The sequence below is a fragment of the Channa argus genome, chromosome 6 (genome assembly GCF_033026475.1).
Source record: "Channa argus isolate prfri chromosome 6, Channa argus male v1.0, whole genome shotgun sequence".
NCBI classification, from domain to species: domain Eukaryota; kingdom Metazoa; phylum Chordata; class Actinopteri; order Anabantiformes; family Channidae; genus Channa; species Channa argus.
In genome coordinates, this window is record NC_090202.1 from 11,586,016 (window position 1) to 11,600,247 (window position 14,232).

At 39.2% G+C, this 14,232-nt stretch overlaps 1 protein-coding gene across 10 annotated transcripts in view; it reads left to right on the forward strand.

The window, feature by feature from the left end:
• elna (elastin a) overlaps positions 1–14,232 on the forward strand; it is a 48,217-nt gene that overhangs the window by 17,243 nt on the left and 16,742 nt on the right. For 9 of the 10 annotated variants that reach the window (XM_067506486.1, XM_067506490.1, XM_067506491.1 and 6 more), the window contains exons 6-13: positions 9,400–9,432; positions 9,598–9,669; positions 11,516–11,557; positions 11,976–12,050; positions 12,386–12,433; positions 12,529–12,591; positions 12,734–12,769; positions 12,870–12,941. In XM_067506486.1, the coding sequence (XP_067362587.1) occupies positions 9,400–9,432; positions 9,598–9,669; positions 11,516–11,557; positions 11,976–12,050; positions 12,386–12,433; positions 12,529–12,591; positions 12,734–12,769; positions 12,870–12,941 (441 nt within the window). The remainder of the gene's footprint in view (positions 1–9,399; positions 9,433–9,597; positions 9,670–11,515; positions 11,558–11,975; positions 12,051–12,385; positions 12,434–12,528; positions 12,592–12,733; positions 12,770–12,869; positions 12,942–14,232) is intronic. The other variant, XM_067506485.1, reaches the window with a different exon arrangement.

Below are 14,232 nucleotides of genomic sequence, written 5' to 3' on the forward strand. Positions count from 1 at the left end.
GTTTAGTCTCCTGGAGCACATGTGTTTTTCATTACTGGAGCTTAGACTTGTCATCTGAACTGTCAGAGACTTGAAGTGTCAGCATTTGCGTGACCATGGGTGTCTGTGAATGAGTTTATGGCCTTCAGAGTGTATGTGTGTAATTACCTATTCAAAGGATATAAAAAGAGAGACACATAAATATAGAACATGTATCCTGACATTGGTTTGAGGACATGCAGCATTCCTCCCAGCACACAGGCACTGTCTTATAAGGAAAAGCTTCTATATTAAATCCCTGTCACCCACACCCAAAACAGCTCACATAGTTTGTCTGTTCACATTGGAAAAGCCGATTAACAGTTTTTCTTGGATGATTTCACTGTATGTTGTTGTTATCCCCTTCAATAATCCCACTTGTTCATCTCAAGAATTAAAGTCCTATCAGAGTAAAGCAACATAAGATAAGGTTTTTATTAGTTTTTACTAATCAGTCACACATGCCACACTTTACACTTTTCCCCCACATTGAACCATTACAATCACTATGACTCAGTAACAGCAACCCGGCCTTTCCAACCGGCTGTGACTAATTTCACACTTGTTCTCTAGTTTGGTGCGTGCTGCACATGCTACCACCAATGCCATTCTTTTCCTATTGTTTGTTTGTTTAGGGTGTTAGTTGGTGAGCCATCCCTTAGCATGCTCTCAATAACCTTTCCCTTCCGCAGATTGCCAGCAGGTCTGGAGCAAAGACCACCATCCTTGTCCATCTGGCAGGACAGCGTCAGTGTTGTTTATAAAGTCATGGAGAAATTTGCTCTTATTTCCCTGAGATGACCTTGAGGACATTGTTAGATGTAGACTAACGTCTGATAGATTTGAAGGCCAGTTCTATGTGTTTGGGATTCCAAATTACAATGCTGTTTTGTGAATTAGGATAAGAGATCAGAGTTCTGTGCAGTAGATGATTAGTTTTGCAGGTTGAGTGTGTTCCAAGTTTGGTGAAGATACTGCAAAGAGCGTCTTAATAAGCAATGCATTCATTTTTAAAAGTTAATCTTGTTTTACCAGTGTTGTTTTCCTCGTGTTTAAAATGCTTATATTTTGAAATGATGTCAGTCACATCAATGACTTCATCAGCATGAAATGTCCAGGATTTCTAAGTAATTACCAAGACACAGTGCTGGACTAAATGACATGAAGATTTTAATGACTTCAGCATGACCCTTTAGGCCCTATAGTTATGTTGATTTATTAGCCAATGTAGCTGTGTCTCTACATACATGTAATGTACAAATAACTAAACAGCTTTTCCTCTGTCAGTGACACAATTTGCCTCTTGTAGATCACAGCTTTTATAATGAGAGATGAACTTGGAAGATGTCTATAAGGCCGACTGTATGAATCTAACATCACTGTTTTAATTTGCATGTTTTGAGCAGAGCCAACCTGTCGAACATTAGGCTCTTTCCTCAACCCTGGGTTGTCAGAAAAATATTTAGTGGAACTTCAGGCAGTTGCACATGTGGACCATCTGGGAGAGGAAACAAAGTAGGCCAACTTTACATACCATGGCCACAAGCTGCGTATGTCAAGTGGTTTTCTCGCCTTGTGCACAATTTGCACAATTGAACTTCTCTAGATATGAAACATATTGATCAGAAATGAACAGTTTTCCAATACTGAACTCTCAAAGTGCACATGTGCTCAGTGTACTACAGTATATGGTCTGTCTTGTCTACATACCTTTATAATACATGCTCTCAGTGTGCTTAAAGGGCGATGGTATGAGCTCTAGGTTTAGGGTCCTCTTCTGACATATTCACAGGCTCTCTGTTGGGTCAATGTGACATCCTTTCACAAGTGAGTAAAAAAGTAGCTTAGCTGGCATTCTTTGCGCTCACAGAAATGAGCTAAAGTAGGAATTGTTTGGTCAACTTGAAAGCTTATACAGTAGGATAGTGTTCTGCTGTGTATGACTTGTAGCATAAATAATGACATCACAAAGTCGCTGCATATGGTGTAATGCATGGTGCACAAATGAGCACAGTTTGAATTGAAAGGCAGTATTAATGCTTGTCACACAGATTTGTTTGAAATAAGGCATGAGTTTTAGGAGATGAGAGACTCACCAGAACTCAGGAGAGGTCAAACAGCCACAGACGTCACTGGGAAAAGCAGCCTGGTTTGGCATGGTGGCAGAGCTTGTAACCCACACACCATGTAATGTTGACATTTATTGTTGCTTTCATTTCAGAGCCATTTGTAAGAATTGCGAAATGGCTTAGAGATGAGGTGTGTGTTCTGATGTCCAAGTGCATTTGTCATCGAGACCAAGCTTGCCAAAATTGCTACGTGTTTACCACTGATTGATATAGAGCACATGATCTTGTTTAGCCTGATGCAAATGTCACCTATAAAAACAGTGACTGACTGCACTAACATACAGCGAGTGAAAACGTTTGCATCCCCTTAAGTTGTTATAATAAAATAACAAAAATTATACTAGTGGAAAAGCTTGCATCACCCCTGACAAACCCTCTAAGTAATTAATTTAATGTGTAAATTCAGATCTTAAAAAAAAAAAAAATACTGTAATTCGTGATGGGTGGCACCAGGAGTTTTAAACTAGGCTGGCACTTTCAATTTGTACTGTAAGTGTGGAGATTTCCTGGGGCAGTTTCAAGCAGTTTGCTCAGGGCAACAAAAACAACGGAATGAGGAAAACAGCTTTCAGAGGACCTCAAAAGGAAATTAGTAAATCTTCATAAAGCTGGAGAGAGATATAAAATATTTCAAAGCGTTTATGAAGACCATAGTCCAGAAATGGAATAAACATGGAGACACTACAACTCTTTTAAGAAGTGGAAAACCAAGAAAAACAACTGGAAAAGACAGTAGGAAATAAGAGCGATATAAGGATCCAAAACAAACAGCCGGGGACCTGACAACGTCTTTAGAAGTAATTGGAATGCAAGTCATCTCCACAGTTAAGCGTAGTCTGCACAAGTCTGGATTGTCTGGGAGAAAAGCACACAGGAAGTCATTGTTTACATCTAGACATAAGGCAGCAGGCTTGGAGTAAACTAAGGAGCATGTGAACAAAGCAAATAACTTTAGGAACAAGATTATGTGGTCTGATGAGTCCAAAGTTGAATCATTTGCTCATTTTTTGTAGGGAGTTGGAGATAAAAACTGTCTATATAGAGAAAAACATCATTCTCACAATCAAACAAGGTGGAGGCTCCCTGATGTTTTCAGTGATGCCTGTACCAAGAAGTGGAGCTCTGTGTAAAGTTGAGTCCTATGAAGGCCAAAATTTTAACAAAAGGCCTCCTGTCAGTCAACAATCAGTGGATCCTTCAACAAGACGATGATTCAAATAAAGGCCTTCCCAGTCTCCAGACCTAATATCATTAAAAACCTATGGGTTATATACGCTATGTGGCAATCTGGTAGAAATGGAACAATTATGACAAAATTACACCTAAAAGTACAAACACTGCTCAGAGGGTTTTAAAAAAGCTGGGAGGAGGCAATAAAGGCAAAGGGGGAGAAACAATGTATTAGAAAACCCTAAAGGGGAACAGAAACATTTGCAATGATACAATTTACATTATTTTACTAAAACTGTTTTGCGTGGAAAGAGTTGTGTTTTACTCTTTCTGCTATTTCAAAATAAGGGAATGTAAAGTTTTGCAATCAGCTGTAGTGCTTCAAATTTATGACACTGATGTTTCCTTTTCCACAAACATTGCAGAATGTAGCAACCTTAGACCCTTCCCCTGTTTGTCTGTAGGAGCTCTGACACTTGTGCTATTGGGGTTATCTGGCAAAGAGGGAGGCTGCGGCTTTGGGACCGCTCATTGATAGTGTCAATGACTCTATGGAAAAGGAAATGAAAACAATAAGAGGCTTGCCGCCAGAGTCGACTGGCTCGCACCAGCCGACAAGGGAGAGGGTTTCTGTGTAGTGGTGTGACTTTGTGAAAACTTAATCACTCCAATATGTGGCTAGTCCTCCTCCTCACAACTTAGTGCCCTTGAGTGACAGCACAGTGGACCTGGAAGTGACAACGAAGAGTGGGGGTCGAAGGAGAGGGAGGGCGAGCTTCAGTGTGTCCACTTGTCTCACGCGATCTGGAATCACTGCATCAGCTCTCATCCTCCTGGTTGCATCCAGCTTGTCATGCATCACCTCATAAGAATGCAGTCTATCCACCAGCTTGGAAGAGGAACAGTGTGATAATTTGATACTGATAAAAATCTGGTTTCATGACAGTGGAGGACATAATGACGGGCTTAGCTTTCAAAGTGAAAATTTTATACGGGACCACAGCCGAAGCACAAAATCTGTCTGTCAAATTTTGTAAAATGCTGTATCTCTAGGGTCTTCTACAGAGCCTTTGAAGATTAGGTTATTATTAAGATTTTCCATCTCATTAAAGACAATTGTGGCATATGTTTTGCCATAGCCCAATCCTGCTCTTCTTGCAATTCAGTACTCTTCACCCTCTGTACAGTACAGTGTGTGTGTGTGGTTTGATGGTTTGTGTAGTAGACCCAGTGTTTAGCTGAACAATCACAATTTGTCATCTCTCTGTGACCCTCCTGTTATGTTTGCAGCTGGCTTTCCAGAAAACAAACATTTGTTTTTAGACCGGTTGCCTAATCAAATATGACCTAAAACAAAGAATACAATGAGAACAAGTCCCCAAAATTTCCTGGACATTCCAGAGCTCCAGCTTCGAAGACAGCTTTTACGCGCGTCTGCCGTCAGTTAAAATGGATCCCTGCCATGGAATTCTTTGCTCTCTTAAATTAAACCCTTCACCAGCCCCAGCTGGTTCACAAAGCAGAGAGAAGGGAAGATGAGGAGGAAAAAGAAGGAGATGGAAAGGAGCGAGCAAATCCCTCTTTGACCTCTTATGTTGGCGTCCTTTGCTTGCTGCTATTAACACTTTAAGTCTGATCGACACAATGCCTTAGACATCATTTGGAGAGGAAAGAGCGAGAGAAAAGAGAAAAGGATGGAGAAATAGGGAGAACAAGAGTGAAAGAAAGAGGCAGAGAGCTGCAGACAATGTTTTGATTAATGCCTCTTGTATTACCTTGCCTAACCCCAGTGGAGAATGAGCAAGATGTTTCAGTGGTGAGATTGAAACCAGATCTTTCTCTTCACACTGGCTCATATCCATCACTTGTACTGGACCTGAGTTTTAGAACATGACTGGTAACTGAAAGAACTAGCCATGCTGTCTGGCCAGCTTTATTCCAGTGTCAATCTTCATTTTAAATTCCAGTGAGCACGACACGGTGCAGTAAGAGGCAACAAATATGGCAGCATGTCCTTCATCATATTTGATTTCCTCTGAAAATAAGACTCACTCGTTGTCCGCGAAGGTGTAGAGTTGTATTTGCTGTGCTTGTGTATTTTCACTGACATCATCGTAAAACAAGCCATCACAAATGACTCATGTGTGATGCTCATGGTTGCCTGCTACACCATCCCACATTTCACCTCAACAACCTGCTCGTGCACTTGTCACTGCATAGCTGTGAAAGCCAGTGAAAGCCTGAATGGAAACTGGCCCGTAAACCATGTTTCACATTTTTTTAAAGAAATTTAAGTAGAGGAAACTGTGATGTATTGCAGTACTGCATCACTTACTTCCAATTGCATTGGCTCCCAGTCGTCCCTCCTGTGTACTATTGAGTTTCTGACCCCTCCATCTTGAATTCAGAATATGGACTTTTTTAGAGTTCTTTTGTCCAAGGTCTAAAGGTAGTTGCAGTATCAAGTAGTCTCTCATGTTTCCCACATGCCTTCAGGGTCACAGAGACAATTAGCCACTACATTACTTTACAGATATCTGTTAGCTTGTCAGCAATCTCCTAAACACTGGGATCAGCACCAAAAAAAAGCGATGATTTGATATCAAGATCATGGTCCAGAATTTCTTTGTGTGTGGCTCATGACAACAAACAACACTGGTGTAGACATCCCGTAATGTATGAGCTAAGACAGGTCTATTTGTGTGAACTGACGTGCTGTAGTGGTGTTAGTCCAACAAAAGCAGGCTTGTTTGAGCTGACAAGATGGTTTAAATATGGCTAAACAGAGTACTTTTGTACAAAACCTCTATCCTCCATCTCCCAAAAATACAATTAGTGGATGGATGTCAAACCATTAAATCTCCACAATTTGTTAGCATGTCTTCAATACATTTTATCGTCTCACTGACTGGTGATGTTAAAATTACAGAAAGTTGCTTTTCCTCTCTTCCCTGTCTTAACCCAATGCCATCACTCACGGTCACACACCCAAATGCGCACCCCTTTTCATACTGACTTCTGCTCAACTGCATCTTGTCTACAGAGGGCTAATAGGTCTGGTTCTGTTCTGGGGGAGAAGCTGGACCCTCTGCATGTTGTGGCTAAGAGGAGAATGTTGTTCAAACTCCTCTCGACCCTGCACAATCCCTCCCACCCTCTCCACTGTGTGCTGGCTGCACAGAGGAGCAATTTCAGCCAGTGAATGATCACAGTCAAGTGCTCCACAGAACACCACAGGAGATCCTTTCTCCCAGTGGCCATTAAACTGTCCAACTCATCCCTCTTCTGTGAAAAAAGAGGGGGACTAAATGGTCAAAATTGATAAATAGTATTGTTTTTATTTCACTTATGTTTCTCCTCAAGCTGGATTTTTTTCTTACTTATTGATCAGTAGTTTGTACTTGTACTTATTATCTTAGTTTGGTGGAAGTTTTTTCTTTTCTTTTCTACTCTTCACATGGAGAGCAGCTGTAACAAGGTAACACAATTTCCCTATGAGCTCAATAAAGTGGTTTGAATCTTAATCTTGAATTTTCTGATCTCAAAGAGGTGGAGCTCAGCTTCACATTGCAGGTGCTTCTCGACCTGAGCTTGACTGCCAGAGCCAGGTTGGGTCAGCCACATGTGAGCACAGGTGGGCCAGATGATGGATGAAAAAGCTCAAAGTCTCCACAGCCTTATCTGTCTTCATTCTGCCTTCATCTTTCTCTTCCACTGCCATGCATGAACTCTCTGTCGTGCCGACTGTGCTGTAAATTTCCACCAGTCACATTGACAAACACATATAACCCTCACACTGACCAACGAGACATTCTGCAATCTGGAGGCTAAACTAGACAGTATGATTGAAAGAAAGACTTTAGGCCGGACTTAGTTATTTTAAAGGTATTATGCATTAGCAATGATCCACTTACTATATCTCGTAAGTGTCTAGTTCCGTGTCAGTTTCCCATAGATTCCTTAACATTTTTATGGTATGTTGAGCTCACTGAGAAAAATTAGACAAACAATAAAGATTCCTTGTGTCAGCCCAAGAGACACTGGAAGAGGGAAAGCCCCAGATAATTCAGATTTATATAAGAATTGATTACTGTTGTTATTACTTCGAGGTGTGTCTCTGGGATGGTTGAACAATCGTAGAGAATCAAGCTGACAGCTATGAAGGAGATGGATTATCACAAGGACGCTTAGCTTAGTGTCTGGGATCGCATTGCATGCTCAGTTTCTTTGCCAAGCTCTTGGCGAGGTCAGTGCCCACATTTGTTTTGACTAGCTCATGAAACTCCACACTTCCATCTTTCTTACTCTCTCCCCCAGCACATTTCTACTCCTCATCAGGATCATTACCTGCACCCAGCAGATTGCTGGACAGACTCCAAGCTCTCACCCTCCAGTCTGATTGCTCTCTTCCCCCAATGTGCAGCTTGTTTCCCATGCTTAGTTGTTCTCACCCCAGATTTTTTGGCTCACAAGTATTGATGAAAACAAGGTCCTTGGTGGACTAGCTTGTTGGCAGCATTAAAATTTCTTATTTCAAATACAGTCATTACTCCAACAGATTGGGGAACCTTTTCAAGTCACAGCCTACTTTAATACAAGGCTAGAAAATTCAAATCTGAGAATCACGTGTCTGACATATTATATAAAAAGGTTTGTCATATGTTGGCTCTAGAGATGTATATACTCTGTCTCTTGGGTAGTTCCTGGAGATCTTTCATACTTGAATATTTGAATAAGATCCTACTTTTACTTACTTTTTTCTGCATTTGAACATTTTTGCCAGCTCATTTCTAAAGAATGATGGCATTACTTTTTCGGTGCTTATTTGCTTTTCTAGTTAAAATTCTCTAAACTACAGCAATACAAGACTCAAAGACACAGTCTGTTGAACTTACAGGTTCTTATTAGCAGAAATGGAATATAGTTTTCATAATTATGTTTTCATTGGTGTGTAATCACCTGAAAATACAAACCAATGTATTTTCTTAAGCTTGCAATAAGCCTTTTACAGTATATCAACATGAGGTTGGGTCCCCCACTGACCAAGGATACCTTGTTGAACTGCCATGTTTCTACAGTAACCCAGAGGAACAAACTAAACACTGACTCTAGAGGGAATTTAGCATTTTCACATTATAGCATTAATAGCTCTGATTTAAAATTTAAAACACACAGGTCATGTTTTAGTGAGAGTCTGTGTTAAAAACGCCAGCATAATGTACAACTATTTAGACAAAACAATGACAATGACCTCAAACAAGTTTGAACATCAAATGACATCAAATTTAGCATAAAGAAAAGGGAACAGCAATGTGGAAAAGAGCACAAATAAGGCATTCCCTTTACATAGTGAGTCCACCATGAACGAGGCTTGTATTTTGGTCCTTTTTTGCCTGCTCTACATGTTTTCTTTTAAATGCTAAAATTGTGTGTAGGAAAAATTAGGCTTAATATAGCTCATATTTAAAATAAACCACACACGTGCCACACTGCAATGCTAATGTTTCTTCTTAATGCATATGGTTTGGTCTTGTCACCAAGCAAAGACTGAAGCTGAGATATGATTTTATTCATCAAGACAATCTAGCCAAAAGCTTTTTACCCCGATTAATTAGTTTAGAATTTTTAGGTCCCAGAAACAATAGTGCAGTGTTTAAAATACAGCTTAACCAGATGGACAAGCATTGTTCATGTTTTTGCTATCATATTTCTTAGTCAGTAGGGATCTGCTTTTTCTCCTGTGCCTCAGGTGCAGCGCATGTTGTCTCCAGAAACATAAATGGGTTTTTAATCACCACAATCAATGTTTTAAAACTTAATTAAACACACACAATATTGTCATATTTAATTTAATACATTTTTTTTCAATGTACACTATGCCGTTGCCGGTCGTACAAAACATTTTGATGAAAGATTATTATTACAGAAGAATAATCACTGCTGAATAAATCACTGGTAACTTACAGTAGTATAGCGGCAGAAAACTGGTTTTCTTTTCTGCTTCATTACTTTTGTTTCTGGTTTGTAGCATAGCAATTTTCATTATATTTCTTCCCCTGTCTATGTTTTATTTCTCATCCAGGATATGGCAATCTAGGAGTCGGTGCTCTTGGAGGTAAGTACTCAAACTAAAACTGGAATTGGTGGCAGCAAAAACTTAATATTATCCTAATATTAATAATATTAATATTAACTAAAACCTAATATTCTCTGTTTAAAGTTTTACATCAGAGGCTTAAATGGGTTTTGAAAGTTTACACACTCTCTTTTTTTCATTTAGGTGGTTATGGTGGATATGGTGGAGGCACTGGGGGCTTTTTCCCTGGAGCTGGACAGAAAGCTGCAAAAATAGGTAGAGCAGATAATGTCAGTATAGAAATGTCATACTGGTTTCCTGTAAAGGATTTGCATATTATATTATATATTTTATTAATTTGTTGTTATTCTATATTTAAATATTATATGTCACCTCTTTCTTTAAACAGAGAACAATAAATAAATGTTTGAAAAGAACAAAGAGAAAATATGAACAGACCAGAGTGAGAAACCCCAGATCCAAGCCCACCTGACAGCTCCACAGCTTCTTTCCCATGCAGACAATTACCTACTTCAACAAAGTCACAGATAACTAGCTCTGACCAGCTTCTATTAACACTGTCCATGCACACCAATATTTATCTACATGCTGCTTTTTGCACACATACACTCTCATGATTTCACTCTACTCACAGCCCAGTCCCAACGATACAGAATCGAATTAATGCAATACTTATTGCTTACTGTTTTGCTTATATTTTCATTGTTATTATTCTTAAATATGTTACTGTATGTTGCTAATGTTCATATGGCAAATCTGATTTTGATGCTGATAGTTTCACCCTTTCAGTAAAATGTCTTAAAATCAGTAGGAACCCCAAGTTTGGTTCTCAAGTTTTTAACAAAGGCTTGTGGTGAATTATCTCTGTATACATAGGTGGAATAGCTGTGTTGTGCCTTCTAGTTTTGGAAACAGAAAGATTATTTATGTTACATGAGCTGTTGTGCAATTTATTGAAAATTTCAGATCTAAAATAGATTAGTTCAAATTTGAAGCTTAAGTTCTCAGTACAGGTGCTTTGTTATACAATACTGCGCTGCCATAACCCCCTATGGTCGCCTGACGCCAGACTACCGTACAGACCTGACCTCTGCTGAGCACTGACACAAAGCATTTTGGAACTTTAAAAGATCTGCATACTTGCCTTTTATGAGAAAGCCAAATTGAATGTTTCTCATTAATGGTAACTCAGCATGAAAAACACTGTTTGGCAAACACATATAATTTTTTTATCATGTACCTGCAGTACAGTTTGAAGTTCAGCAGGGACCAGCATGGCCTTAAAGCCTGTGCATGTGCACATGATTTGCTTTAAATTAGGCAGGCTGATTAAGCACAGACTCAGGAGGATCCAATCATGGCCAGGACTATACTGCACTATGGCATAGAGCCTACTCTCAAGTGTTGGTTGGCAATGGCAAAACTTCAGTCCCTTGACTCAGTCTGTACTCTTTTCATGACACACAAAATAACATCTCATTTCGCTGAAAAAGGACAGATAAAACAAAACATTGCGTTGCCAAACTTTTGCTCACCGAATCTTCCAGGCCACATTCTTACGGGCAGTGCGCAACGTCTGTCCGTCTAAGTATGGGGAATTTAAGATTAAAAATGAAAAAAGTTTTAATAAATAAACAAATGTGTTTTATTCTGGGGCCAAGTTCCCTTGCAAGTGAAGCTGACAGCTCATTTCCTCCACGAGGAGATAGTCAAATAAATTAGGCATTTTATGAGGCAAGGCAAATGCCATGCATTCTGGCTGCCTCTGCTGATTAGATTGAATGTCAGCCATGTTGCTTTTGATCATGGGGTGATGACAGACAAGTAGGGCCAGATTAGCTACTCTCAGTACCAATGATATATTAAGGATCCAGCTTTCTGCTGACGAGGTCTAGTCTGCCACAAGCCATTGACCTTTCCAGTCTCACAGAGACCTCTAGTGGTCTAGGAATGTACAACTATTGAATCACCTTAGTGATTTTTTTTTTCCATTGCATGTTAATGACTCCAGTTAGCTCATTGTGAGTTTAAGAGTGAAACACCACCTTGTATATTTTTATTATTTAATGTTTATGTCTGGGCACTATTTTTATTTTAACAGGGGCTGGGGGAACTGTGCCTGGGACAGGTGCTGGAGGTACAGGTACTAGGAAGGCATTGCCTACTGGAGGCAAAGCACACACACACAAACATACACACACACAGCACATATCATTTTTCAAATTTTCTCATTTTTTATTTTATCTTGGACTTGTGTTTGTCATACTGGGATTTACTACCTCCCAAGTACAACATTTCGAAGCCACACTGGCTCTTTGTCAGGTATATTAGAATTGATTTATTTGACAAAGAGCCTATCTGGGCTCCAAACACAACACTTTTCCTAATGTGAAATAGTAAGAGTAACAGTTTTAAATACAAAATATTAGCATTATCCTTAGGAGGCAGGAATTACTGGTATAGTTGTTTTGATGTGAAGATGTGCACAAGGTTTTCAAACTATACTATATATTTTTCAAACTTTTTCTATGAGTCAAGTAACATTTCACTTGTGTTTTCAGTGCCTGTTATTCCTCAGTTAGGCCTTCCAGGAGGAGCTGGTGTTGGTGCAGGAAAGAAGGCTGCCAAAGTGCCAGGTTTTGTAGACTCAACAAAATATTCATAAAGCTGAAGGTGGAAGCGATGCAGTTCACTTCACATCCGAATCACATTAAATACATTTTTTACATAATTTTCTAAAACTTTTATAATGAATCTAAATGCATGTGATGCATCAGGTGGCAAAAGCACAGTTTTGTGATTGTGTTTTGTCATAATGATTGACGTGCATGGAACTTCTCTGGTCAGTGTTGCTAGGATGAATTCAAATATAAAACACATTTTTGCTGCATGCTACAGTAGATGCCTTTCACATACGCTATTTGAATGTGGATACAGAAATGCACAACTGTCTTCTCATTGGATGTGGCAGGTGTGGGTGTGCCTGGATTATACCAAGGTGGACTGGTGCCTGGAGCGGGTTAGTCTCACTCATAGATTAACCTCAGGAATTGTTTGTGGAGTGTTGTATCATATACAGTCAGTTTAATGTTGGGTTTCTTTTGGCCTATTCAGGGTTTGGTGGACGTGGGGTTTTGCCTGGAGTTGCCACAGGCACTGACTTAAATCAAAAATCAAGTAGGGTTTAGTGTTTCTCCTATGTCTTGATTAGTCTGCTGTGTTTGTTTTTATTGCTTCAGCTGTGTCTAATATTTGCATACCAACAAATTTATTTGGTTTCGTTCGAGTGTCTGACTGGATGTTGTAAATTTTTTTACAGTTGGAGGGGGAGGACAAGTAGGAGGTCTAGGAACAGGTGACTTTATATTCTATTGTTGTATTATAAGCAAAAATATATTTGTCTTTTTACTGGTATCACCTGATTAGAAATTAAATATATTTTCTGCATCCCGGAGGCCGTGGGTATGGTGGACCCCTGCAGCCTGGAATGTTCCATGGATACCCCCTAAAATCACCCAAAGTACAAGGTATGACATTAAATGTTATTCAGAACTTACTTCATTTCATTTGAATTAATGCTGTCTGTTTATTGGCACATAGTTTCTTTTTCTCCAGCATAAAGACTCACTTTATGGCCTAATAATCATCCGTATCTCCATTGATTCTTGGGGAAAAAATCCCATCTTTGGTTCCACAAATTTTCTTTTCATTTTGTTTGACTTTTTAACTTTCTGGCTGTGCCAAATCGAGAGCATTACCATCATTACCTGCTTTGTAAAGATTTCCACTGCAGTGCTTCTGTGCTCCTATTTCCAAGAGGGATGACACAATCCCAACTGCTGCTACTAAACTTTGCTGCTTTTCTAATTTACCCATGTCCCTCAGGATGCTGCAAAATGACCATTAATTCATAATTTACAGCTTTAAAAACGTAATTTATTTTAAGGGTTCTTCACACCTAGGGGTTTTGTGTATTGAACTTAAAATTTATATTTCTTAAGGAATTATTAAAATCCCAATTTGAAAAAAGTTAGGGCAATGTGTAAAAACAGAACACAATGATTTGTAAATCTCATGAAATCAATTTTCTCAAAACTGAGAAAATTTACCATTTCATGAAAAATATTAGCTTATTTTGAATTTAATGGCAGCAACACATCAAAATTTGGAACAGAGGCAACACAAGGCTGTAAAAGTAATTGCTGCAAATAAAAAAAACATTTGACAACTAATTAGGTTAATTGGCAACAGGTCAGTAACTTGAATGGGCATAAAAGGAGCATCTACAATATATAACATCATCAAAAGATTCAGAGAATCAGGAGGAATCTCTGTGCGCAAGGGACAAGGTCAAAGGTCATAACTGGAGACATGTGATCATTTGGCACGATTCTCTACTGAACATCACTGCATGGGTTCATGAACACTTCCAGAAATAACTGCCTGTGAACGTGGTTCACTGTGCAACCCACAAATGTAAGTTTAAGCAGTGTCATGCACAGAAGAAGCCATGTGTGAAGATGATCCAGAAACGGCGTCATGTTCTTTGGTCCAAAGCTCATTTAAAATGGTCTGAGGCAAAATGGAAAACTGTTCTGTGGTCAGATGAATCAAAATTTGAAATTCTTTTTGGAAACATGGACGTCATTGATGGAAAGGCACCATCGATGCTGAAAAAGTACATAAAGGTTTTAGAGCAACATAAGCTCCCATCCAGACAACATCTCTTTCAGGGATGGTCTTACAAATTTCAGCAAGACAATGCTAAACCACATATTGCATCCATCACAACAGCATGGCTTCGCAGGAGAAGAGTCC